This window comes from Salvelinus sp. IW2-2015, unplaced genomic scaffold (assembly GCF_002910315.2).
Source record: "Salvelinus sp. IW2-2015 unplaced genomic scaffold, ASM291031v2 Un_scaffold2189, whole genome shotgun sequence".
In the NCBI taxonomy this organism is placed as follows: Eukaryota; Metazoa; Chordata; class Actinopteri; order Salmoniformes; family Salmonidae; genus Salvelinus; species Salvelinus sp. IW2-2015.
In genome coordinates this window covers 60,887-87,130 of record NW_019943519.1, presented here as the reverse complement: position 1 = coordinate 87,130, position 26,244 = coordinate 60,887, and the positions used below count along the sequence as shown (strand labels likewise).

The 26,244-nt window shown below is 39.7% G+C and overlaps 1 protein-coding gene across 1 annotated transcript in view; it reads left to right on the top strand.

Moving 5' to 3' along the window:
- The first annotated feature begins 13,215 nt into the window (after positions 1–13,215).
- The window catches only part of LOC112073216 (SLAM family member 5-like), a 17,574-nt gene continuing 4,545 nt past the window's right edge, over positions 13,216–26,244 (top strand). The window contains exon 1 of the mRNA XM_070440073.1: positions 13,216–13,384. Coding sequence (XP_070296174.1) covers positions 13,315–13,384 — 70 coding nt within the window. The 5' untranslated portion in view covers positions 13,216–13,314. The remainder of the gene's footprint in view (positions 13,385–26,244) is intronic.

The following is a 26,244-nucleotide window of genomic DNA, read 5'->3' as shown; positions in this document are numbered from 1 at the left end:
GATTACTAATTACTATGATCGTGGTTTAAAAATGCTTCTGTGAAATAACACCTGCTCCTCACTTCACTGCATTCCAACACAATCTCCTGTTGCGAGATGTGTGCATTTGCAACACAATCTCACATTAATCTCACATTCAATTCGTGGATATGTACATAACGCATTTCAGCAAATCTGTTCCGTTTTTGTGTGGCTTAATTCGTAGAAAAAGACACGAATTTATGTATACTTATTCGTGCAAAAGACACAAATTTAACCCGTAGGTTACACACAAGCCTTTGCAACAACCATAGACGCGATAGACTATGTTCTTCTGTATGCCTAATTCAACGTTAAGATATACATAAATGTGTCTTGTTTAACCCTGTTTTAAAAGGGTAGTTATGCTTATAGGATGTTTTGGCTGTTCGTTTGATGTAGTCTGTTCCTGTTCGTGAGTTCTGCGTGTAGTTATGTAAGTTTTATGTTCAGGTCTGTCTACGTCGTGTTTGTTATTTTGTAATTTTCCAAGTGTTTTCGTGTTCGTCTTCGTATTACAATAAATATCATTTATGTCATCATACCTCGCTGCGTGTTGGTCCGACCCATGCTCCTCCTCGTCCGAGGAGGAGGCAGATTTAGAACGCCGTTACAGCTACACACAAGTCGTTTGCTACAACCATAGACCCGATAGACTATTGTTCTTCTGTATGCCTAATTCAACGTAAAGAATATACATAAATGGTGTCTTTGTTTAACCCTGTTTTAAAATGTGTAGTTGTTTGCTTATATGTAGTGTTTTAAACTTGCTGAACCGAATTTGTGAGAAGACACATTTACATGCGAATTAATTTGTGGGGAAAATTGCTTAATTAATGCCAATGCTGTTTTCTATGCATGATTTCGCTTAATACTTTGGGATACTAGTGCACTTGTAATCAGAAAGTCTTTTTCGTGTAGGCAACAGTACACGATTTTCTTCATAACACATTTCATATTTTGTGGAGCCTAAATTACACAATTTTCTTCATAATGCATATATTACATGTTCATGTAAAATAATGAATTATGTTGGATTACACTTATGGCACTTCCAAGGCTTTGCCATTATGATTATTACGGACATGTCAATCATGTTATATACTTAGACAGCTGTAACGTGTTCAACCAGTTAGCAAATCAGAAATATCCGTTTCCTAGTACCGACTAGCACTTGAATGCTGTATTGTGCTGGCTTCACATTTTCATGGGAAAATGGGAATGTGTAACTACGACATGATTGTGTTCAAGTGCTTTTGAAGTCGGAATAATTCTTAAACCAATAAGATTGACAACATTTTCTCATTTCCCACTTGTAATTCCTATTTGGAGGTTCATTCAAGTGAAACTTCCCAGTCGAAACCAGGAATTTCCGAGAACTCCGATAGCACCTGAACGAGGCATCGGTATGTGTAATAGACAACAGTATGGTCCTGGTCGCGGCGTGTCCAGCTCTCATACCCATTCACGACCACCGCAGAGTGAGTCAGTAGCCCACTATGTGTCCGTGCAGTCGACTAGTATAATTATTGTTTGTGAAGTAAGTACGGTGATTATTAAGGTTCTGGTCGTCTGAGATACCAACAGGCTATACAACAAACAATATAACTATAGAATTAAGAAACCAAGGGAAATAAAGTAATAATTAATTACATTGCAAAATAACAAACATTGTTTGGTTGCTTTAAAATAAGTCATGTCTACACAATATTTTTCAAGGAGCGGTTTCCAATGTTTAGTCTACATCCAATGTTAGCCTACATGCATAGCCTACATTTGTGCTTTAGATTTATTTTATGGGTGACTTTTACCATTAAATTACGTTTCTTTCAATCTACCACTCCCACTCTTCCGTAGTATGAATTTCCTAATTTAACCAATGGTCTTTGATACATTTATTTTCTGCAGACAAGAGGATATTCAAAAGGTATGCATTTTGAACCTTCAGAGATTACTCCAAGTAAAATGGCACTCTTTGGTTCTTTGCCAGGGAACATTTAATATACTTATAATGGTTAATACTGTTTTTCTATGCTTAATTTCACTTAAATTTTGTGGGTGATGTTGGGCTCATTGCAGTCAGAAAACATATGTTGTCGATCAAAAATCCTTGCGGGTGATGTTGCTTCCTCCCAAGTCGTACGAGAAAAAGAACGGAAAACTGACCAAGATCAGTCCGTACAGGCAACTTCAACCCAATGTAATGCGGAGCACGTTCCAGCTCGTCACACAAATCAGCTGCAGGGGAGAGTTTACTTTCTGCGTTCGGTTTATTTATGAATAGAAAATTAAATGAATCTAACAACGCATTTCCCGGCAGTTAGAATGTATATTCTTATTCTGTGCAGAATCTGTGTATGTTGAACCTACAACACAAATGCGCATCATGACTTCAACAAAGAAGGCAACTTGGAACGTACCCGATCCTCCCATGCGATCACCCTCTTTCCTGGTAAGTGAAGTATGCAATAAAACAATGTAATTGTAATCGCTAGTATGTAATGTTTTGGAGATTGATTTATAGCTTTTTAGACATTTCTCAAACCAGTATGCATTTTCACTGATCTGTCAAGGTTTTCAATTAAAATCTCAGCTATAGGCCTACTCAACAGTTTCAGCTAGCTAGAGCTACGCTACAGTCTATGGAGTTTCATGGTGGGCGTAGGGTTTTGTCCTGGGCAACATCTACACACCTGATTAAACTAGCTTKACTGGTTAATTACTTTAATCCACATGTGTCCAACTCCTACCATGGGAGGTCCGAGTGTCTGCAGGTTTTTKCTCCACCCTTGGTTGGTAAATGAAGGTCACAAATTACTAAGGAACTCCCCTCACCTGGTTAGGTTTTAATTGAAATCAAAAACCAAAAACCCGCAGACACTCGGCACTGTGGAATGAGTTTGACGCCCCTGCCTAGAGCTAGTGTCACGAATCCCACCGAAGATGGTCCCTCTTCCTGATTAGTATCACCTGTTTATTGTTTGGGTTTTGTTTTGGGCTATTTAAATGAATTTAATAAATTCATAAAAAATCCTACAATGTGATTTTCTGGATATTTTTTTTCTCATTTTGTCTGTCATAGTTGAAGTGTACATATGATGAAAATTACAGGCCTCTCATCTTTTTAAGTGAGAGAACTTGCACAATTGGTGGCTGACTAAATACTTTTTTGCCCCACTGTATATATGTGTCTTAAAATAAATAAGTATTATTTTGAAAGAATATCTGTCAAAGAATTAGCATACAAGGTGGGACCAGTAAATCTGTTCACAGTGCACAGATAAGACTGTGTAGACTCATTTCTAAAAATAATGTATGTATGTTTGATGTATAATTATTGTCATTGTTAATGTAGAGGAGTTAGTTCAGGCAAGCAACATTTCAACACGTTCTTTTCACATATTCTGTGTAGAAGTTTATTTATAAACTGGGTTGTTCCAGCCCTGAACGCGGATTGTCTGAAAGCCTTGGTTTATCAGACTGTATACCATGGGTATGACAAAACATGTATTTTTACTGCTTTAATTACATTGGTAACCAGTTTATAATAGCAATAAGGCACCTCTGGGGTTTGTGATATATGGCCAATATACCACGGCTAAGGGCTGTGTCCAGTCACTCCGCATTGCGCCATGCAGAGAACAGCCCTTAGCTGTGGTATATTGGCCATATACCACACCTCCTCGGGCCTTATTGCTTAAATATACATGCTCTTCTCTGCCAATTTGAAACTGTTGTCCACTTGTCTGTTCCATTTCCTTAATATGTTCTAGTTCGCAGTGGCAATCAACACCCATGCCCCCACACTACAACCCTCCAACCCTTCTGTTGCTGCCCAAGAACTGTCTGATACAGTGCCCAGCCGACCAGCTATACCCTCATCCTCAACCAAGTTGAACCCCAGATATCCCCCACCGCCCAGAGAGAACCAGCTACACCCTCATCCTCAACCAAGTTAAACCCCCAATAATCCCCCCACCCAGCGAGACCAGCTACACCCCCATCCTCAACCAAGTTGAACCCCCGATATCCCCCACCTCCCAGGAGACCATCTACACCCAAACCGAACCAAAGAAGATGGAGAGAAAGAGCGGATAAAGATGGGGAGAAACTCCTTGCCCTTCAAAAAAAAAAAAATCTGCTGAGCATAACACAGTCAACCCCCTGCAAGAAGGCCAGCATCCCAGAGTCGCCTCTTCACTGTTGACATTGACACTGGTGTTTTGCGGGTACTTTTAATGAAGCTGCCAGTTGAGACTTGTGAGGCGTCCTGTTTCTCAAACTAGACACTCTAATGTACTTGTCCTCTTGCTCAGTTGTGCACCGGTACCTCCCACTCTCTTTCTATTCTGGTTAGCGCCAGTTTGCAGCTGTTCTGTTGGAAGGAGTAGTACCACGCATTGTATTAGATCTTCAGTCGCTTCAGAGGTCAAACGTTTTACAACATTTGGAAAAAGGTAAAGGAAAAATGGCCCATGACAAACTATTAGCACTGCTCTAAACAAAAACCACACCCATTCCCACTATGTAACCCTATCTCATCTTACTCTAGACCAAGCGTCCGAGACCGAGAGGACATAACACTACCACTCAACACCCCCCCAAGCTGTCTGCAGTAAATCCTTGCAATCCCAAGTACTTTCTCTGCCTCCACAACTCTATTTTCTGTGACTTTCAATCCATTTCTGCAGTATAATGACAACCATGGCTATAAATGCGATAACAAAGCCCACCTTACTGAAGCTCATGTCTTCCCATCACTCTCCCTTAGGTCTCTGCCTACTTACAAGAATCCTCTCAGATCCCTCACCCTGTACACATCATCCCTCGACCACTCTCTTCACTGCTTCGGCATATACATTTTGTGTACTTCTCTAACCCTCTGGCAAACTCAGTCCTCCTTTTCTTTCTCACTGACACCTCCGATCCCCACACCCACAACTAACAACATACACCTTTCTCCACGCGTACCACACATCCCTTCACATTGACAATCCTGGATGGTGAATAGGTACTGTCCTCATTTGAACATTAATTGTTCATCATGACCCATTACACCATTACAAGCAATCTTCATATAATGATTAAAATCCTTCATTTGTCATTTGTTATGCAGGCTCAATGGAAACAAATATTAAAAACTGATGCTTTTCGGCTGCATGGCCTTCATCAGGAGTACAAAGATACAATATTTTCCAATCAACCCTGATTTTGAAGCCAGATTGGTTACAGGAATTCATTGCGACAACACCTAGCAAACAAATACTATACATATTACAAGTGAAATTGCTGTAGACATGTTATCAAATGCAAATTAAGACTAGGAAGCATCAAACCCCCCCCAAAATTAAAAAATAAATAAAATATGCCGGGCAAAGTGGTGAGATAGGAGCAGCCATCTATTTTATAGACACTAGATCACAGCTAACAAGGACCAGAGCAAACATAGCTGAGGAAATAAAGCATATGTCCACTAATGACAGCAAAGGGGCCTCTCACAAACTCTACAGGAATGGTGAAAAAGTATATCTTCATTTAAACCAGGATTACTTAACTTAGTGCCTGTAGTATGTAAATCCCAAACTTTCACTTCGGTTTAGCTGTTTTAAAAACCTCTACAGGATCGGCTGGGTTCCCCGTGGACGGTGAGCTAACATAGGCTAATGTGATTAGCATGAGGTTGTAAGTAACAAGAACAATTTCCCAGACTATAGACAATATCTGATATTGGCAGAAAGCTTAAATTCTTGTTAATCTACCTGCACTGTCCAATTACAGTAGCTATACAGTGAAACGAATGCCATGCTATTGTTATCAAGTATGAACTTAAATCGTATTCAATAAACCCAATTAGGCCACATTTTTGGGCAGTCTTGATACAACATTTGAACAGAAATGCACATGTTCATTGGACTCATTTCAAAACTTTCACAATACACTGCTGCCATCTACTAGCCAAAATCTAAATTGTGTCTTGGCTGAATAATACATTATGCCTTTCTCTTGCTTTCAAAGATGATGCCGTACCTCCCCTTTTCTAATTGAGGACGGAACATGATCAGTACGTATAGCTCTGTTTGAAGGCTGGGTTGCAATGGTGAAGGACTTGTAGTGCCTTGCCATGGGGTAGTCTTCCGTTGCCTACCCATATGGCGTACTGTGTTTCCGCTAAGCAGTCTTGAGGCGTCTCTATGTCTGTATAGAATACCTTTGCACTGTGACATTCCAATCGTTCGATGATGGTTTACAGTTAATTAAATGCTTGTCTTGAACTCCGTTTTGTGTCAACAAAATACTTTCCTGTGCATTATTTCTCCAATGGTTGCCATTAAAAGAGCCCTTGGGTTTGTGGTCTAGCCAAGTCTTTTAGAGCCACCAGGAAGGTAGCTGTGACTAAATATGTGCATTTAACGAGGACATCTCTTAAAACTTATGACTGGTGGCTCTGGGAAGACTTTGGCCATAGAGGTATCACTTTGGATGATGCATACATTGTGTGAAAGAATAATAAAGTCAGTATTTTTGTATTACCCACAATCCTCTAAAACAAGATAAGAAATGCAAGGTGATTAAAACCAAATACTTCTAATGAGTTCAATCACTACATTTTCTCTCTCTTTGGTTATTTTTCTGAAATAGTCTTACATTTTGAGCAACACATTAATTTGGATTTATTCTTACATTTTTTTAAAGAAAATTAAATGAACAAATTATTTAAATGACTTGCATACATTTGTATATATGTATATACATATATTTCTTTGATGCTGCCTTTTACATATACTAAAACCCCCAAAAGTTTCAGTATAAAAACACCAATATTTAGGTTGAGTGTTTCAGAGCACTTAATTTCTATGTATTAAAACACTTTWAAGCACTTTACATTCAAACATTCAGACACCCTCCAAACACCAGATATCAGCTTACTGCCTGCCCTCAAGGATATCTACAGCACCTGGTATCACAGGAACGACAAGAAGATTATCAAGGATCTCCTCCCCCTGAGACACCCTCAGAGAGTGGGGTTACGGCCAGGGTTCAGCCAATATTGACGGCGACTCTGGAGCAATTATGGTTAATTGCCTTGCTATATTTTTAGTTTTCGCTTACTGGCCCAATGCTCCAAACCACCGGCCTCTGACGCCCCAATATTACAGTATAGCTCTGTTGGAACTAGAAACAAGCATTTCGCTGCACCTGCGATAATATGTGTATCCTACATATAATATTTGATTCGATTCGATTTTTGATTAGGTTCACTACTTTCTATGGTTTCATTACACAACCATGCTGTTTTGAGACTTTCTCCTTTTACAGTTTCATACAGCAGCCATTCCTAATCTTTGCTAAGACTCCACCATGGGAAAGAGACACATAAAGCACTTACTATATTCTCAAAATGTCAGATTCTATACAATTAACACTACTTTATTTGACATTAGCCCTACTCTGAATCCCACATTTTAACACTTTCAATTAATCTAGTTAATCTAGTAACAGGTTTTTGGTACTTGTCAAATTAAGGGAGAGCTGCACACTCTAGGACCTCAGATGCAATCATTTAATAACCTAATAGCCAACGTTTCAACAGACAAGCTGTCTTCATCAGGTTTTTGGTGTTTGTCACCTTGGCCGTGTGGTTGATGATATCAGTCAGAGATGGTGTAATTCTCCCTGCCCCTGTTTTCTATCATCTGTGTTTCTCTGCAGCCCCACCACATCCTGTCTAGCTTAGAGACAGAGACCTTAACTACACGTCTCCATAAAGACAAATAAACATCATTGATCATTTCTTAAAATGATCTTATGAGCATTTACTCCAATTAAGATGCTATTGATGAGCTTGTGGTGGTGTACTTCATGAACACATCTCAAACACTAAGACCCCATCTCTCTTACCCTCCTGCCCATGCATGGCAACCACACTTTCCAGTTCTGGCTAATCCTGGCAAATCATAATTACCACACCATTCAGGCACTTTAAAATGTTTTCCAATGGCTAATACATTATTTAATATCTGACTCTCTCTCGTTCTGGTGTCTAGTGTCTCCATCTCAAGTGTATCTCTCTCTCTCAATGTATGTCTGTCTCTCTTTCTCTATCTCTCTCCTCTGAAAGTGAGAGGGGCCATATAATGTTAAAATGTCACCATGCAGCTAGAAATTCTATTCAGTATACATGGTAAAATCATTGCGTCATTTAACAGAAACTTTTATCCAAAGTCATGTGTTCATACATTTTACGTACGGGTGGTCTCGGGAATCAAACCCACTACCCTGGGGTTGCAAGCGCCACACTGTACCAATGAGCTATGGAAGACTATGCTCCCCCGAGTACTAACAGAGGGACACTTTGATAACAGGTCAGAGTTGGAAGCCATCCTATTGCCTCTGACCACAGAACAACAGGCGTCATTATCTGTTCTGTTCATTTCCCTTTCTGTTCAGTTTAAACTGTTGAGGTTAAAGGTTAGGCACAGGAGTGCTTAATTTGACTAGCTACCTAGCACAGATCTGACTTGCACAGAATTATTGGCCGATATAAGTTTTTTGGAATTATTGTGAAACTGAATGTGGTTATCTTACCTATTTTAGTTGAATACACATATTGTAAGTCACTTGATAAAAGTGTCCTGCTAAATGTGGGTGCAGGAGACTGAGAGCATGGTTTGTGGTGACAGCTTTCTTACTTGAGAAAAGCTGTGCGGAGAGAGGAAGGTACCACATCTCCCCTATAAGGAGAATGAAAGCGACTGACCCATATAGGCTACTGACAACAGAGAGAACAAATAAGCGATAACCACACGCTAACATAGATGGCAATAGAGAAGCGTACATGCACACACACGCACGCTAACACACGTACACAGACAATATGGGGGGGTTGTGGGGGTTGATGGAATCCATGTAAGTTGACACGTTCATTTTGATACATATATTTGTGTAGTTTTACTTGAGCTAAAGCAACCACAAGGCTCCCACTCTCTCTCCGTTTGTGGGTGTTGTTTTGAGACTAACATCAGGGCCTTATTCAAAGAACCTTGCAGAGTGATGTACAGAAGAGGTGTCTGTACAGTAAGTTCTATACAACACATTTCTATCAGGACCACACCATGCTCAYAGAAAGAGACATGCTACTCTGATCTGATAGAGGCAACAAGTGTAATAACTTTCTAATACAGTATTGAAAAGATGTAGCAGCTGCACCTTTTTATAGCATTTTCTTTTGAACTGCATTTATTTGTCTTGAAACATGAACTATCATTTACCATTCTCTCTAACGGACATTAACACTCAGTAACCTCCATTGTAAATGTACCTAATACTCCTTCAGTAACCTTCATTGTAAATGTACCTAATACTCCTTCAGTAACCTTCATTGTATGTACATAATACCCCGGCCGGATACCCTGGTCTTCAGGCAGTTTTCCTTTCTATCTAATGCATCACATTTCATAGGCTGATTGAAAATATGATGCAGTAGATAAGCAGCAGGTGATGGCTTTATCAATCTGTCATCTAGAGCAGGGTTTACCAACCTCGGGTGCACGTTTAGTTTTTTGCCCTAGCACTACACAGCTGATTCAAGTCACCATCTCATCATCAAGCTCTGTTGAAGTTTTCCTGGGRGCCCCAGGACTGAGCTTGCGAAACCCTGATCTAGAGATACACCCGAAAATCCTGTTCAAGTGTCAAAACACCTTGATATTCTATTCAATGTAAACACATGAGATCAACTAACAATCAACCACAAGTATGACAATTGGATACTTTTTCCATCACTGCTTTATGAAAGCAAAAATCTTTACATTTTATTACACATTTTGGGATTTACTTTTCTTTACATCAGTTAATCTTACTGTATGGCAAGTCATGCTACAATGCTACTTTTACTGTACTGCAACACACACCAGGTTAACTTCTGAAGGGAATGAGAGAGTCAGACACYGGTACAGTTATATGCAAATATGATGTTGATGATACATTCAGCACTGTATGTCTGATTGTGCCAGAGTAAATTATTAGTTTAAATGTTAAAGCAGTTATCTGTAAGGTGCCTCAGTCGAGCAGTGAATTTTTAACACAGATTCAAACACAAAGACCGGGGAGGTTTTACAATGCCTCACAAAGAAGACCACCTATTGGTAGATGGATAAAAATATAAAAGACAAACATTGAATTATATCCCTTTGAGCATGGTGAAGTTATTAATTGCACTTTTGATGGGGTATCAATACACCCAGTCACTACAAAGATACAGACGTCCTTCCTAACTCAGTTGCTGGAGAGGAAGGAAACTGCTCAAGGTTTTCACCATGAGGCCAATAGTGACTTTAAAACAGTTACAAAGTTTAATGGCTGTGATAGGAGAAAATGGAGGATGGATCAACAACATTGCAGTTGTCCACAATACTAACCTAAATGACAGAGTGAAAAGAAGGAAGCCAGTAGAGAATACAAATATTCCAAAACATGAATCCTGTTGCAATAAGGCACTAAAGTAAATCTGCAAAAAATGTGAAGTAATTAACTTTATTTCCTGAATAAAAACCATTATTTTTGGTGCAAATCCAACACAACACATCACTGTGTACCACTATTTATATTTTCAAAAATGTTTGTGGCTACATCGGCAAGGACTTGGGAGTTTATTAGGATACAAATTAACGGAATAGAGCTAAGCACAGGCAAAGTCCTAGAGGAAAATCTGGTTCAGTCTGATTTTCAAAACACTGGGAGACAAATTCACCTTTTAGCAAGACAATAACCTAAAACAAAAGGCCAAATTTACACTGGTGTTGCTTACCAAGAATACATTGAATGTTCCTGAGTGGCCAAGCTACAATTTGGACTTAAAATCTATGGCAAGACTTGAAAAAGGCTGTCTAGCAATGATCAACAACTAACTTGACAAAGCTTAGAGAATAAGAATGTCCAAATATTGTACAATCCAGGTGTGCAAAGCTCTTATAGACTTACCTAGAAAGACATAGCTGTAATCACTGCCAAAGATGCATCTACAAACTATTGACTCGGGGTATGAATACTTGTGTAAATGAGATATTTCTGTATTTATTTCTGTATTTAATTTTCAATAAATGTGAAAACATTTCTAAAAACATATATTTACTTTGTCATTATGGGGTATTGTGTGTAGATGGGTGAGGAAAAAACATCTATTTAATCCATTTTTTATTTAATTACACAACAAAATGTCAAATAAGTCAATTGTTATGAATACTTTCTGAAGGTACTAAGTGTACAAAATATTAGGAACATCTTCCTAATATTAAGTTGCACCCACTTTTGCACTCAGAACAGCCTCAATTCGCCAGGGCATGGACTCTACAAGTTGTCGAAAGTGTTCCACAGGGATGCTGGCCCATGTTGACTCCAATGCTTCCCACAGTTGTGTCAAGTGGACTGGATGTCTTTTCACACTGGAAAACTGTTGAGAGTGAAAAACCTAGCTACATAGCAGTTCTTGACAGACTCAAACCGGTGCATCTGGAACCTACTGCCATACACTGTTCACCCTGTGAATTTGCATACCCCCCCAATTCACCCTTTGCATACCCCCCCAACAGATCCACAGATGACCCAATCTCTATTGCACTCAACACTACCCTTTCCCACCTGGACAAAACTAACCCCTACGTGAGAATGGTGTTCATTGACTACAACTCAGCGTTCAACGCCATAGTGCCCTCAAAGCTCATCACTAAGCTAAGGACCCTGGGACTAAACACCTCCCATTGCAACTGGATCCTGGACTTCCTGACGGGCCGCCCCCAGGTGGTAAGGGTAGGCAACAACACATCTGCCACCTTGATCCTCAACACGGGGGCTCCTCAGGGGTGCGTGCTTAGTCCCCTCCCATACTCCCTGTTCACGCTTGAGTGCGCGGCCAAGCACCGCACCACTCCAACACCATCATTAAGTTTGCCGATGACACAACAGTGATAAGCCTGATCACCGACAACAATGAGACAGCCTATATGGAGGAGGTCAGAGACCTGGAAGTGTGGTGCCAGGTCAACAACCTCTCCCTCAACATGACCAAGACAAAGGAGATGATCGTGGACTACAGGAAAAGGAGGGCCTGACCACTCCTCCATTCTCATCGACGTAGCTGTAGTTGAGCAGGTTGCGATCTTCAAGTTCCTTGGTGTCCACATCACCAACAAACTATCATGGTCCAAACACACCAAGAGAGTCGTGACAATGCCTTTTCCCCCTCAGGAGACTGAAAAGATTTGGCATGGGACCTCAGATTCTCAAAATGTTCTACAGCTGCATCGTCGAGAGCATCCTGACTGGTTGCATCATCGCCTGGAATGGCAACTGCTCGGCCTCAGATCACAAGGTGCTACAGAGGGTAGTGCGTACGGCCCAGTACATCATTGGGGCCAAGCTTCCTGCCATCCAGGACCTCTAACACAGGCGGTGTCAGGGGAAGGCCCTGAAAATTGCCAAAGACTCCACCCACCCTAGTCATAGACTGTTCTCTCTGCTACCACACGGCAAGCGGTACCGGAGAACCAAGACTAGATCCAAAAGCCTTCTTAACAATTTCTACCTCCAAGCCATAAGACTGCTGAACATGTACATATGACCTTAATTACCTCGACTAACCTGTACCACCGCACATATACCGGTGCCCCCTGTATATAGCCTCGTGATTGATATTTTATTGTGCTCTTTTATTTTTTTCTTTAGTTTATTTAGTAAATATTTTTTCTTAACTCTTATTTTTCTTGAACCTGCATTGTTGGTTAAGGGCATGTAAGTAAGACTTTCACGGTAAGGTGACAAATAAAATTTGATTTGATTTGATTTAACAACCTACACCCTGGTTCATCACTACACAACAAGTCTATTAACTCCTCCCCCTATCTCAAGAGGGATGGGTTCTATAGTGTAATGAGCTCAGAGTTGATGGCCTCCATCTCCTCAGGGTGTTGTGATGTTGACGGTGAAGTGTGAATACCGACAGTGTTTGCAACTACACCACTGTAGATGGGAGAGACAGGCTGGTGATGAGATCAGGGGTGTAATCATTAGTCCAAACAGTTGCAACTAAAACAACAGGTTCTATTGGACAAATTCATRTACGTCCCTCCCTRTTCCTTTTGCTTCCGTTTAAGAAAGGTTTWACAACAGAATCGGCGTAATGAATACACACCAGAGGGCTGCTGGTCTGGTTGAGTCTATTCTCTCCTCTGTACCAAGACAAGGTCACATCTTTCCGGTTCTTCACAGATCACACCACTGAACAGCTGGAGCTTTAGAGAAATGAACCATTTGTTCGGATGGAGAAGGCTTGCCAGACTGACGTTCATTCTGCTATATTTTGCCATTGATGGTATGTTTATTTTATTCTTACTGATTTGTTGCACTAACTAAAAGTGTATGTGGGAGATGATAGATAAGTAGCCTAAATATTGTTATATTTGTTGTTCAATGTTTTAATTAATAACTTTGGAAATTTAAAACATTTAGGTCTATTTTTGTACGATTGTTGACTTTCCTGACAAGGAAGCCTAGACTTGTGCTTAGAGCACAGACCAAATGTGAATTTCCCTAACGGCATTCCCAACTTAACCAACTATTATTGGTTCAGGGGCCTCTTCTATCCGATCCACAGCAATACTTTTTTGTATGTTTTTTTACTTTGTCTATTTTTTTGATAAATGTTTATTCATTTCATGTAAAAAATGCTTCCTTAACACTTAAAGAACAACTCCAGCACTTTTCAATCTCATTTTCATAATCTCCAGCACAATATCAGTGTCAACATATGTGAAAATGGCACGTTCCTATGTTTTGTCCCCAAAAATATGAAGTGTTTGCGGTGACGTGGGGAGCAAGAAAATACCCTCCCTTTGCCTAGAAACTCGTTGCAGGTTTTGAAAATCACTGTTTATGATTTTTTATCCTACCCTGTGATGGAACTTTCTTCTTATCTTTTAAACCACAGATCATAGAAATGCGATGTTTTCACATATGTAGACACTGGTTTGGTGCTGGAGATGATGAATATAATCTTGAAAAGTGGCGGAATTGCCCTTTAAATAGCTTCCACCCAATATGAATACAACCACTGTCACTGGGCAACTGTTATTGGTTCAGGGACCTCACCTCTAGCCTAAGTACCATTCTCTTAGCTAACATTCCACTCGTTACCACTCCTTGTCATTGCCAAAAGGACTTGCCTTTTGGCAATCTTCAAATGTGAACATTCTTTCATTAATGAGCTTGAGAAAATCTGAAGATTTGATCCTGATTCTATAACAACTCACAGCTATCCTCCAATCACAATGTTTATGCAAAAAAAGTTAATTCATAGGCTGGGCTATTAAGCCACCATTCGTAGGCTAGACTATATTAGGCCTAGCCTACTACAGTGGATGTAGGTGACCACCGCCTGTGCTATGCAAGCCAGAGACAAAAAAAATGTTGGGGTCTGACGCACACTGTGGGACAATGAATTTAAGTTGAACTTGAACATCGYCAAATGCGTCATGTTTATTTAAATGTGTAATAAATCAAATATAGTGCCTTGGCCGATTTAATGAAACCCCTGCTGTTGAGGTAGACAATAGATCTTAACACAGGGAATCTGCGACTCCCCACCGAGCTCCTTCTTGGAAATGGCAAGTTCACTTTCTCATCCATAAAAGCAGATCAATTGCAAGTGTRGTGCTATCCTGCAGCTTACGTCAGCAGGATGGGGACCTTTTCATTAGGAGGGACGTCGAGCATGGATCGCTAAAATAATGATTATGATCACATTTCCTCAATTTAAATATTAGGCCTATGGGGACACCGACACATTTTTCAGCCTGGCACGCGTGATCAGTGTAGCATTTTATGGTCTAGAGTTTTAGGGTGTGTGTGTGTGAGTTCGATAATTCTCTCTATGTCCATTCGGAAAGTTTCCTAAAGTAGCTTGTCTAGACAGATAATATAACTAATGACCATACAAACATTAAATGTAAGAAAGTCATGATTATCAGCAGGTACTCCCAGTCGGTATTAGAAAGAACGTTGCGACCCCGCCCGCCTGTGGGGAAAACAACCTGTGGTTACGTACGTCATTGGCTCACAGCCTTTTTCAAAAGGCAATTTTCTTGTTGTCTGCTTGTTTTAGTCAATTTACAAAACTACATTTAACAAAAGTACAACATGTCTTAAGATGACTTTTCAACATTGCCTGCTCCCGAGTGTTCTCACTACTTAGAAAAATGTAATATTGTAGGGCTTCCCTCATGCCCCTTTTCATGACGTGCTAGCAGCCACGTGAGTGAGTGCAAGCTAGCTGCTGAGCGGAACATTATGCTAGCTAAGACCAACAACACAAACGGACTATACAGATACAAGTAGAGAGTGGAGTTACACACGGACTACACTCAACACAAGTTCATTGTCTTACTTGTGATTAAATGTTTTCTGCACACGTAGCTTCGTGTAAATACTTGGACAACGGGTCCCCACGTTTCCCACTCTCCTACGCCGAATAGCCTGAAGCCACAGAGCTTTTCTTGCAGGCTTTATTTCCCTACATGGGAGCACCGCGGATCATAGGTCGGGATTTCTTACCTGCTTACATATACATTGAACAACACAGCAGCCTTTTGAAATGTTGTGTTATTTCTATGTAAGTAAAAAATATTCTATGAAGTTGGCTCTTTTACAATGGGGGTCAATGGGAAAGAATGTTTGTTATTCCCAATTTGTGGGCGTGGTAAGGGGAATTCCTTCTTATGACATGAATATCAACTCAGAATATGTGCGAGGAATGACGACAGATGCCAGTTATTCAGTTTATTTTCTCTCATTATCATTAATGGGATGCAACTGAAGCAAACGTAGTTCGATTGAATATGTAGGTACATATTTTCCGTATCATATCTTTCTATCATTAAGAAGCCTTCTCTAGCCACTTTGAACAACATGAACGTGCATTGACACTGCCATCTCAAGGGAATGACCGCAGCAGGTCATATTGGTATTTAAGCGATAATACATGAGAGGACATGTGTTATGACATTTTTATCATGGCTGTGGTCATAGCCACGATGCAAAGCCCAGTGGTGTAGACCATCATAGCCATTATAAAAATGTCATAACACATGGACTTAAGTGTATTATTGCTTTTATACAATGGGTTACCAGCATTTAAAATCAAGATTATTTCCCGAACCATCCATTTTTCAACAAAACGTGATGCTACATCAACTAACACTGGTTGTCAAGTGACATGTTAGGCGTTCTCTGGCCATTAGTTCTATTCGTATTGGCTGCCATGTAAAGCAAAACTGCTCAAGCGCTGGTTGATAGTTCTAGAACTTTGTTTTCTAGGGACTCTGTACATGGTTCTGAAAACAGCGCACATCTGGTCTATGCATAGTAAAATTGAATGCCAGATCGAAACAGTGTATAGGGGGCGCTGTCCATGGATCTGAAAACAGCGGTGAAACATTGTAGCAAAGACCTGGATGCATTATATCAGAATAGAAACCACAGTACATTTTTGGGGGGATGGTCACAACATCGACAGCTATTTATTTATGATTCACATTGAATTGCACATTTCCATGGGCAGAGCTCATTCCCTAGTTTCTCATACATGCAGTTGTGACAATTCCCTCTTTCTCTGAACAATTTTTGTCTACATCCATAGCAATGAGCTAATGAGGTGCAATTTTGCCTGGCATAGGAAATGTGCTCACTCACACGGTTGGGTAGGTTACTTTCTAAATGTAATGTGTTACAGTTACTAGTTACCTGTCCAAAATTGTAATCGGTAATGTAACTTTTGGATTACCCAAACTTATTACATTCCGTTACTTTTAGATTACTTTCCCCTTAAGAGGCATTAAAAGTAGACAAAAATGTATGTTACCAATTGAACAACATCTATTGCAGGATAAATGTAAAATGTTACTTTATGGGTTGGTTTATGTAGGCTTCTTCTAAACCATCACTTTCTACTACATATAATAATACGATAAAATTATATCTTTACATTAAGGATGTAGCCACTACAGATTGCCCCTTTAAGACTATCAAAAAAGTGTGCGAGTTTGAGCATGTGTCCATTAGGCCTATGGATGTATTTTTTTATAAGCATGAATTAGATTGAGTAATAAAAGCCCCACTTTTATTCGATAGGCTGGGATCCGCATTATGCAGCAGTTGCTAGAGCGCCCTTTTCCCTGGCTGTCCACTGGTTTCAAAAACAATGATTGATAGGCAGCTTAAACTTATTGAATCCAACCACTATTAGGTTCAAATATACATCCGCAACAACCACGATCCGGAAGGTGCAAATAGCTAAATGAGAGAGCAGCTGTGGGATTCACATCAATGTAGATATCATTAATAAGTGATATCCGTATCACTGTGGACTACACCACTGCTGTCATCCTTGTAACCTTTATTTAACTAGGCAAGTCAGTTGAGAACAAATTCTTATTTACAATGATGGCCAACCCCGGCCAAACCCAGACGACGCTGGGCCAATTGTGCACGGCTCTATGGGACTCCCAATCACAGCCGGATGTGATACAGCCTGGATTCAAACCAGGGACTGTAGTGATGCCTCTTGCACTGAGATGCCACTGCGCCACTCGGGAGCCCTAAATCCAAGCGTTTATACATTACCTCTGAGCTTTTATTCAAGTTGGATAATCTTTGAATATAGACAGCAGTCCCACCATTGGAACACTGTAGTCTACGAAAGACAATTCCTTCTCTTTTCCCGCCATCATAGTGTTCTCTGACTTGAGAAAACACGAGAAGTGTCAAAGGTTTTTGTCGCAAACATCATTTTTGAATTTAAAAGTAATCCTCAAAGTAATCATCTAGTTTTTCAAAAGTATCTGTAATCTGATTAAAATATTTTGCTTGTAACGTAACTGATTACCATTTTTTGTAATCCTTACATTTAACTGATTACATGTAATCCTTTGCTCCCCAACCCTGTTCAGTGGTTAGGACACTGTTGTTCAGAGGAGCTAGCCAACAACACAGCTAACATAATCACTTCAAACTGAAGCTGGAAAGACTGCAAACTATCTTCACTTTGTTTAGTTTTAATCTTTTTCAATTGACATTTCTTTGTAGATATCCCCAAAAATTATGCCAGCTGATTGATGATTTCAACTGGTAGAGAAACGCTGCCTGCCTGTCTCTCGTCCGGACTCCCGAGCCCTACATGTTCATTACTATGGGACAGCTGGAGATCGAATTTAAATATTGAAACAATGTTGCAAATGTCGGAGAGACAGACAGCAAGGTTTATACAAGTCTCCGCTGTTGAAAACTAAATGTTAGTCTAAAAGAAATGCAAGATAATGTCTAGATGCTTTTTATAGTGGAGATCAAGTTTGTAAATTGCTTGGCTGGGCTGATGAGGGAGGGGATTGGATGGAATAGAGTAAATCTGCATTTTAATGTCATAGATTTAGCCGGTGATAACTTGTGGAATAAACACCGGCTGGAATGCGGTTTTAACCAATCAGCGTTCAGGATTAGACCAACTTTTTGTATAATGTTTACATTGTTCTTAAAATGCTATATTGTGCCAAATTTGCACTCACCCCATGTTCCGTAACGTTGTCATGGAAAATATGAATGTTGTTTCCAACTACCAATCAGCAACTGCCCCGTAAATCCGAATGTATATTGAATGTTGAGATTGCCGAAAGGCAGTCTGTTGGGAAATGACAGGAGTGGCAAGGAGGGAAATGTTAGCTAAAGAGACTGGTGCCCAGTTTACCTCGCCTCTACAATCCATGGCAATTACTTTTGTGCTTTTTGACATTGTTAAAAAATATATAATATTTGTTTTTGAATTTACATGAAAATACTTCCTTAAAAGCTACCACCCCATATGACTTGCCTGAATACAACAAACTGTTATTGGTTTAGCGATCTCACCCGTCCAATCCACGGCAGTTACTTTTGTATTTTTTGACTTTGTCAACAAACAAAAAACATTTTAGTTAACTTTACAACCAACTGTTATTGGTTCAGGGACGTCATCTATACATTCCAGAGTACTTTGAGGTGGGGGAAATAAAGGTTTTATCACCTAAAAAAAGAGGGGGGGGGACTAATATTGGCTAACGTCAGAGAAATAGCAAACAAGCTAAGAAAAACATGTGGAACATGAACATTTTATGAACATCTATTAAAGTTGTGATAAAAGAGGAGATTTTGAACTTTTTTACCAGCTAAACTCTTAGAAAAAGGGTTCCAAAAGGGTTCTGTGTCTGGTCGAACTTTGGGTTTCCATGTAGAGCCCTCTGTGGAAAGGGTTCTATTGTATATGGAACCCAAAAGGGTTCTACCTGGAACCAAAAGGGGTTCTTCAAAGGGTTCTCCTATGGGGACAGCCGAAGTAACCCTTTTTGGTTCTAGATAGCACCTTTCTTTCAAAGAGTGTACTGACTGTGTATTTTTGTATTTTTTATTTAACCTTTTTTTATCATGTAGTCATACTGAGACCAAGGTCTCTTTCACAGATGGGTCCTGAATCACATAAATTACAGAAAATACACACATCAAAATATAAATACAAAATGCAAGCAGAAAGAAAGACAAACATGATCATAAAAAAAACAAAGACATTCATCGGTTAAAAGGTCTTCAATCAGCATTCTGAATTGGCCTAGAGGCACCAAAACATAACATTTCAGAACGTTTGGAAGATTGTTCATCAAATAAGGTGCAACAAAGCTAAAAGCTAATTTACCTAACTCAGTAGAGACCAAATGAATTTCCAGGGTTAGCCATCCCTGGTAACTCGTATGTCTAAAGTTTAGTCAAGACATTAGGTACAGTGGGACTTTTTGTAAAGGGCTTTATAAATGAAAACATAGCAATATGGCAACCTACGTGACATCATAGAGGGCCAACAAACTTTCTGAAAAACCAAAGTTCCAAAGGATGGGCCTAATATAGTGTATAAGAGGTCATACAAGACATTTTGTAGTGATTCATATGTTGATGATGTAAAGAATATTTGCTGGTCTGTGGTGTGTAATGAGGAGCAACCAGACGCCGCACTTGACACATTTATGAAATTGCTTATTCCAGTTACTAATAAGCACGCACCCATTAAGAAAATGAAATGACTGCAACAGCCAGCAAAGAGCTGCAGTTAGTTTTGGAATGGGTAGCAAAGAATAAGTTAGTCCTAAATATTTCCAAAGTATTGTATTTGGGACAAATCATTCACTTAACCAAAAAGGTGACTAAACAGCTTGGAGTAACCCTGGATTGTAAACTGTCATGGTCAAAACATATTGATACAACAGCAGCTAAGATGGGGAGAAGTCTGTCCATAATAAAGCGCTGCTCTGCCTTCTTTTTTAAATTTATTTATTTCACCTTTATTTAACCAGGTAGGCAAATTGAGAACACGGTTCGCATTTACAATTGCGACCTGGCCAAGATAAAGCAAAGCAGTTCGACACATACAACAACACATAGTTACACATGGAGTAAAACAAACATACAGTCAATAATACAGTGAAAAATAAGTCTATATACAATGTGAGCAAGTGAGGTAAGGGAGGTGAAAGGCAAACAAAATATATATATAAATAAATAAAAATATAAAAAGGCCATGGTGGCAAGTAAATACAATATAGCAAGTTTAAAAAAACAAAAAAACACTGGAATGGTTGGTTTGCAGTGGAAGAAAGTGCAAAGTAGAGATAGAAATAATGGGGTGCAAAGGAGCAAAATAAATAAATGAATACAGTAGGTAAAGAGGTAGTTGTTTGGGCTAAATTATAGATGGGCTATGTACAGGTGCATCAGAATCTATGAGCTGCTCTGACAGCTGGTGCTTAAAGCTAGTGAGGGAGATAAGTGTTTCCAGTTTCAGAGATTTTTGAGGTTCGTTCCAGTCATTGGCAGCAGAGAACTGGAAGGAGAGGCGGCCAAAGGAAGAATTGGGTTTGGGGGTGACCAGAGAGATATACCTGCTGGAGCGCGTGCTACAGGTAGGTGCTGCTATGGTGACCAGCGAGCTGAGATAAGGGGGACTTTACCTAGCAGTTTCTTGTAGATGACCTGGAGCCAGTGGGTTTGGCGACGAGTATGAAGCGAGGGCCAGCAACGAGAGCGTACAGGTCGCAGGGTGGGTAGTGTATGGGGCTTTGGTGACAAAACGGATGGCACTGTGATAGACTGCATCCAATTATTGAGTAGGGTTTTGGAGGCTATTTTGTAAATGACATCACCGAAGTCGAGGATTGGTAGGATGGTCAGTTTTACAAGGGTATGTTTGGAGCATGAGTGAAGGATGCTTTGTTGCGGAATAGGAAGCCAATCTAGATTTAACTTTGGATTGGTTTGGTTGATGTTTGATGTGAGTCTGGAAGGAGAGTTTACAGTCTAACCAGACACCTAGGTATTTGTAGTTGTCCACATATTCTAAGTCAGAGCCGTCCAGAGGAGTGATGTTGGACAGGCGGGCAGGTGCAGGCAGCGATCGGTTGAAGAGCATGCATTTAGTTTTACTGTATTTAAGAGGCAATTGGAGGCCACGGAAGGAGAGTTGTATGGCATTGAAGCTCGCCTGGAGGGTTGTTAGCACAGTGTCAAAAGAAGGGCCAGAAGTATACAGAATAGTGTCGTCTGCGTAGAGGTGGATCAGAGAATCACCAGCAGCAAGAGCGACATCATTGATGTATACAGAGAAGAGAGTCGGTCCAAGAATTGAACCCTGTGGCACCCCCATAGAGACTGCCAGAGGCCCGGACAACAGACCCTCCGATTTGACGCACTGAACTCGATCAGAGAAGTAGTTGGTGAACCAGGCGAGGCAAACATTAGAGAAACCAAGGCTGTCGAGTCTTAACAACACTATCAACAAGGCAGGTTCTACAGGCCCTGGTTTTGTCGCACATGGACTACTGTTCAGTTGTGTGGTCAGGTGCCACAAAGACGGACTTGGGAAAATTGCAGTTGTCTCAAACAGGGCAGCACGGCTGGCCCTTAAAAATACACGGAGAGCTAACATTAATGGCATGCATGTCAATCTCTCATGGCTCAAAGTGGAAGAGAGTAAGACTTCCTCATCACTTGTTTTTGTAAGAGCTGTTAACAAGCTGAAGGTAAAATTCTAGTACACAGCTCGGACACCCATGCATACCCCACAAGACATGCCACCAGATGTCTCTTCACAGTCCCCAAGTCCATAACAGACTATGGGAAGCGCACAGTACCACATAAAGCCATGACTACATGGAACTCCATTCCTCGTCAGGTAACTGATGCAAGCAGTAGAATCAGATTTAAAAAGCAGGTAAAATACAACTTATGGAACAGCGGGGACTGTGAGGTAACACAAACATAGGCACAGACACATGCATACACACACATGATAACATACACACTATACACACACGTACACACAGATTTTGCGTTGTAGATATGTGGTAGTGGAGTATGGTCCTGAGGGCACACACTTAGTGTGTTGTGAATTCTGTAATGAATGAGTGTATTTTCATGTTTTTTAAATTGTTTAACTGCCTTAATTTTGACGGACCCCAGGAAGAGTAGCTCCTGCCTTGGCAGCAGCTAATGGGGATCCATAATAAATACAAATACAAATGCAGTGATGAGTGCTACAACTGTTGCCCGTAATAAAGCACAGTGGGCTACGATAAACTGCATCTAACGGCTTTAATGAAGTAGCAGCTGCATTTTGCTACACCCGCAATAACATCTGCTAATCACGTGTATGTGACCAATACAATTTGATTTGATGTCGCCATAGTCTAGGACCGATAGGAACGTCGAGTGAATAGCGAATTTTGGCTTCTTAATGAGCTTATCAATATGCTTTTTAAAAGAAGGTTTTTCATCTATCAAATACTTGCAAGCAGGGACACACTCAATATGGACACCATCCAAAGTACATATGCTTAAATCATCAGAGTTATTTTTATGCGCTCTAGAGAACAACATATACTTTGTACCTGCATTCAGTACTCATTTCAGGTCAATAAAGTTTTTCTGTAATACAATGAAGGCAGATTGTAGTTCAGATAGAGCTTGTCAACCATGGGGGCAATAACATACTCAACAGTATCATCGGCATACAAGTGCAGGTTACAATTCTTTACAGACAAGTCGATTTTGTTAATATAAACAGTAAAACGTACAGGACCCAAAATTGACCCCATGCGGGACACCTTTCGTAATATCGAGGAAACCTGATTTGACACCATCAGTAGATGCACATTGATCTGTCAATTAATTGTATAAATAGTTACAGTTACTGGTCTAAGCCAATTGAGGAAAGCCTCTGAATTAGCAGTGAGTGATCAACAGTATCAAAAGCCTTTGACAGGTCATTGAAGAGGGCATCTCAACCTTGCCTTTTATCCACATAATTTATAACTAGGGATGCAGCAGATGAACTCTTAGCAACTCCCTAGCAACGTGTAAACAACTGTTACTGTRGCTTGTTAGCTATCCAGGTGAGTTATCAGGATAAACGTTGTCTTCTGATGTATTCTTTTCTTCTGATGTTATATTCTTAGTCCTTCTTCCTTTATCTTAATAAGGATAAGGACCCTTTTTTTCTATTTCAGCCTAAAATGACACACAAATCTAACTGCCTGTGGCTCAGGACCTGAAGCAAGGATATGCATATTMTTGATACCATTTGAAAGGAAACACTTTGAAGTTTGTGGAAATGTGAAATGAATGTAGGAGAATATAACACATTAGATCTTGTAAAAGATGATACAAAGAAAACAGGCGTTTAAAAAAAGTGTTTATTTTTATGCTCTTTGAAATGCAAGAGAACAGTCACAATGTACTATTCCAGGTCCGATTTTGGCCACCAGATGGCAGCAGTGTATGTGCAAATTTTTAGACTGATCCAATTAACCATTGCCTTTCTGATGAAAATGTTGTATCAAGACTGCCCAAATGTGCCTAATTGGTTAATTAATACATTTTCAAGTTCATAACTGTGCACGCTCCCCAAACAATAGCAAGGTATTCTTTCACTGTAATAGCTACTGTAAATTGGATTGTGCAGTTAGATTAACAGGAATTTAAGCTTTCTGCCCATATCAGATATGTCTTTGTCCTGGGAAATTTTATTTTTACTTACAACCTCATCACATTAGCCTACATTAGCTCAACCGTCCCGCGGGGGGACACCGATCCTGTAGAGGTATCTTTAACTCAAATGTTACATTCCTCGAAATCATTTGAAATATGATATCTAATACTAGATATTAGGAGCTCATCATTTTACCAGCTGCTCATGGAACTTGGAACAATAACTCAATAACTCATAACTGTTGTTTTGAAAATCTCTGTCATTTTCAATTGATAAACATACAGTTGAAGTCGGAAGTTTACATACACTTACAGTTGAAGTCGGAAGTTTACATACACTTAGGTTAAAGTCATTAAAACATCTTTGGGATAGGGGGGGCGCTGTTTTCACTTTGTAAAAAATCGTGCCCAAATTAAACTGCCTCGTACTCAATTCTTGCTCGTACAATATGCATATTATTATTACTATTGGATAGAAAACACTCTCTAGTGTCTAAAACCGTTTGAATTATATCTGTGAGTAAAACAGAACTCATTTTGCAGCAAACATCCTGTCAGGAAGTGAAAAATCTGAAATCGAGGCTCTGTTCCAGGGCCTTCCTATTCATTTGCTTGAAATCTATGGATATACATGCACTTCATACGCCTTCCACTAGATGTCAACAGGCAGTGAGAGGTGAAATGGGGTGTATAGCTTGATCTGAGGTCAAACGAGAGCTCTTGGAATGACATGACCCCAATTTCCTTTGTTCAGCAAGGCGCGGGAAGGACATCAGCATTGGCTTCTGAAAAGCTTTCGTTATAGAYGGCTAATATCTCCGGCTTTGATTTTATTTGATAAATGTGATAATATCATCGTAAAGTATGTTTTTTCAATATAGTTTTATCAGATTATTGAAAGTTTATCGGGAGTTTTGGCTTTTTCTGTTCTCTGCGTTTGGTGACGATGGACAGCTTCGCTCCACTTGGCTAGCTTTGGTTGCTAATTCGACAGGATAAGAGGACATTCTAAAACCAAACAACGATTGTTCTGGACTAAGGACCCCTTGTACAACATTCTGATGGAAGCTCATCAAAAGTAGGAACCATTTATGATGTTATTTCGTATTTCTGTTGAAAATGTTTAGTAATATTTTCCGCCCTGATTTTGGGCGCTGTCTCGCTATAACGTAAGCTGTATGTTGTACTAAAGTTATTTTAAAAAATCTAACACAGCGGTTGCATTAAGAACTAGTGTATCTTTCATTTGCTGTCCAACATGTATTTTTTAGTAAAGTTTATGATAAGTTATTTGGTCAGATTAGGTGAGTGTCAGAAATATATCCGGATATTATGGGAAAAAGTTGCTACGTTTTCACAATGTATAACCACGGATTTCAGCTCTAAATATGCACATTTTCGAACAAACCATATATGTATTGTGTAATATGATGTTATAGGACTCATCTCATGAAGATTGTGAAGGTTAGTGAATAAATGTATATCTTTTGCTGTTTTTTTCGCTATCGCTACCTTTGCGTTGAATGAATGCGGTTGTGTGGTTGGCTATTGTAGTATCCTGCCTACCACACAGCCCCATTCATTCAACATAACGTTAGCAATAGCGAATAAACCAGCAAAAGATATTAATATTTTCACTAACCTTCTCAAACTTCTCAAACTTCATCAGATGACAGTCCTATAACATCATATTACACAATACATATATGGTTTGTTCGAAAATGTGCATATTTAGCGGCACAAATCGTGGTTTTACAATGTGAATAGTAGCCAAACTGCAAACAAAATGTCGGGAGAAATCTTGGGAGAGGCACCTAATCTAATCAATAACTAATCATAAACTTGACTAAAAAATACAGGTTGGACAGCAAATTAAAGATACACTAGTTCTTAATGCAACCGCTGTGTTAAATTTTTAAAATTAACGTTACTACGACATACAGCGTACGTTAAAGCGAGACCGCGACTAATGGCGGTATAATAGTTTAACATTTTCGACAGAAATACAAATTAACATCATAAATAGTTCTTACTATTTGATGAGCTTCCATCAGAATCTTGTACAAGTTGTCCTTTGTCCAGAATAATCGTTGCTCGGTTGTAGAATGTCGTCTTCAACTG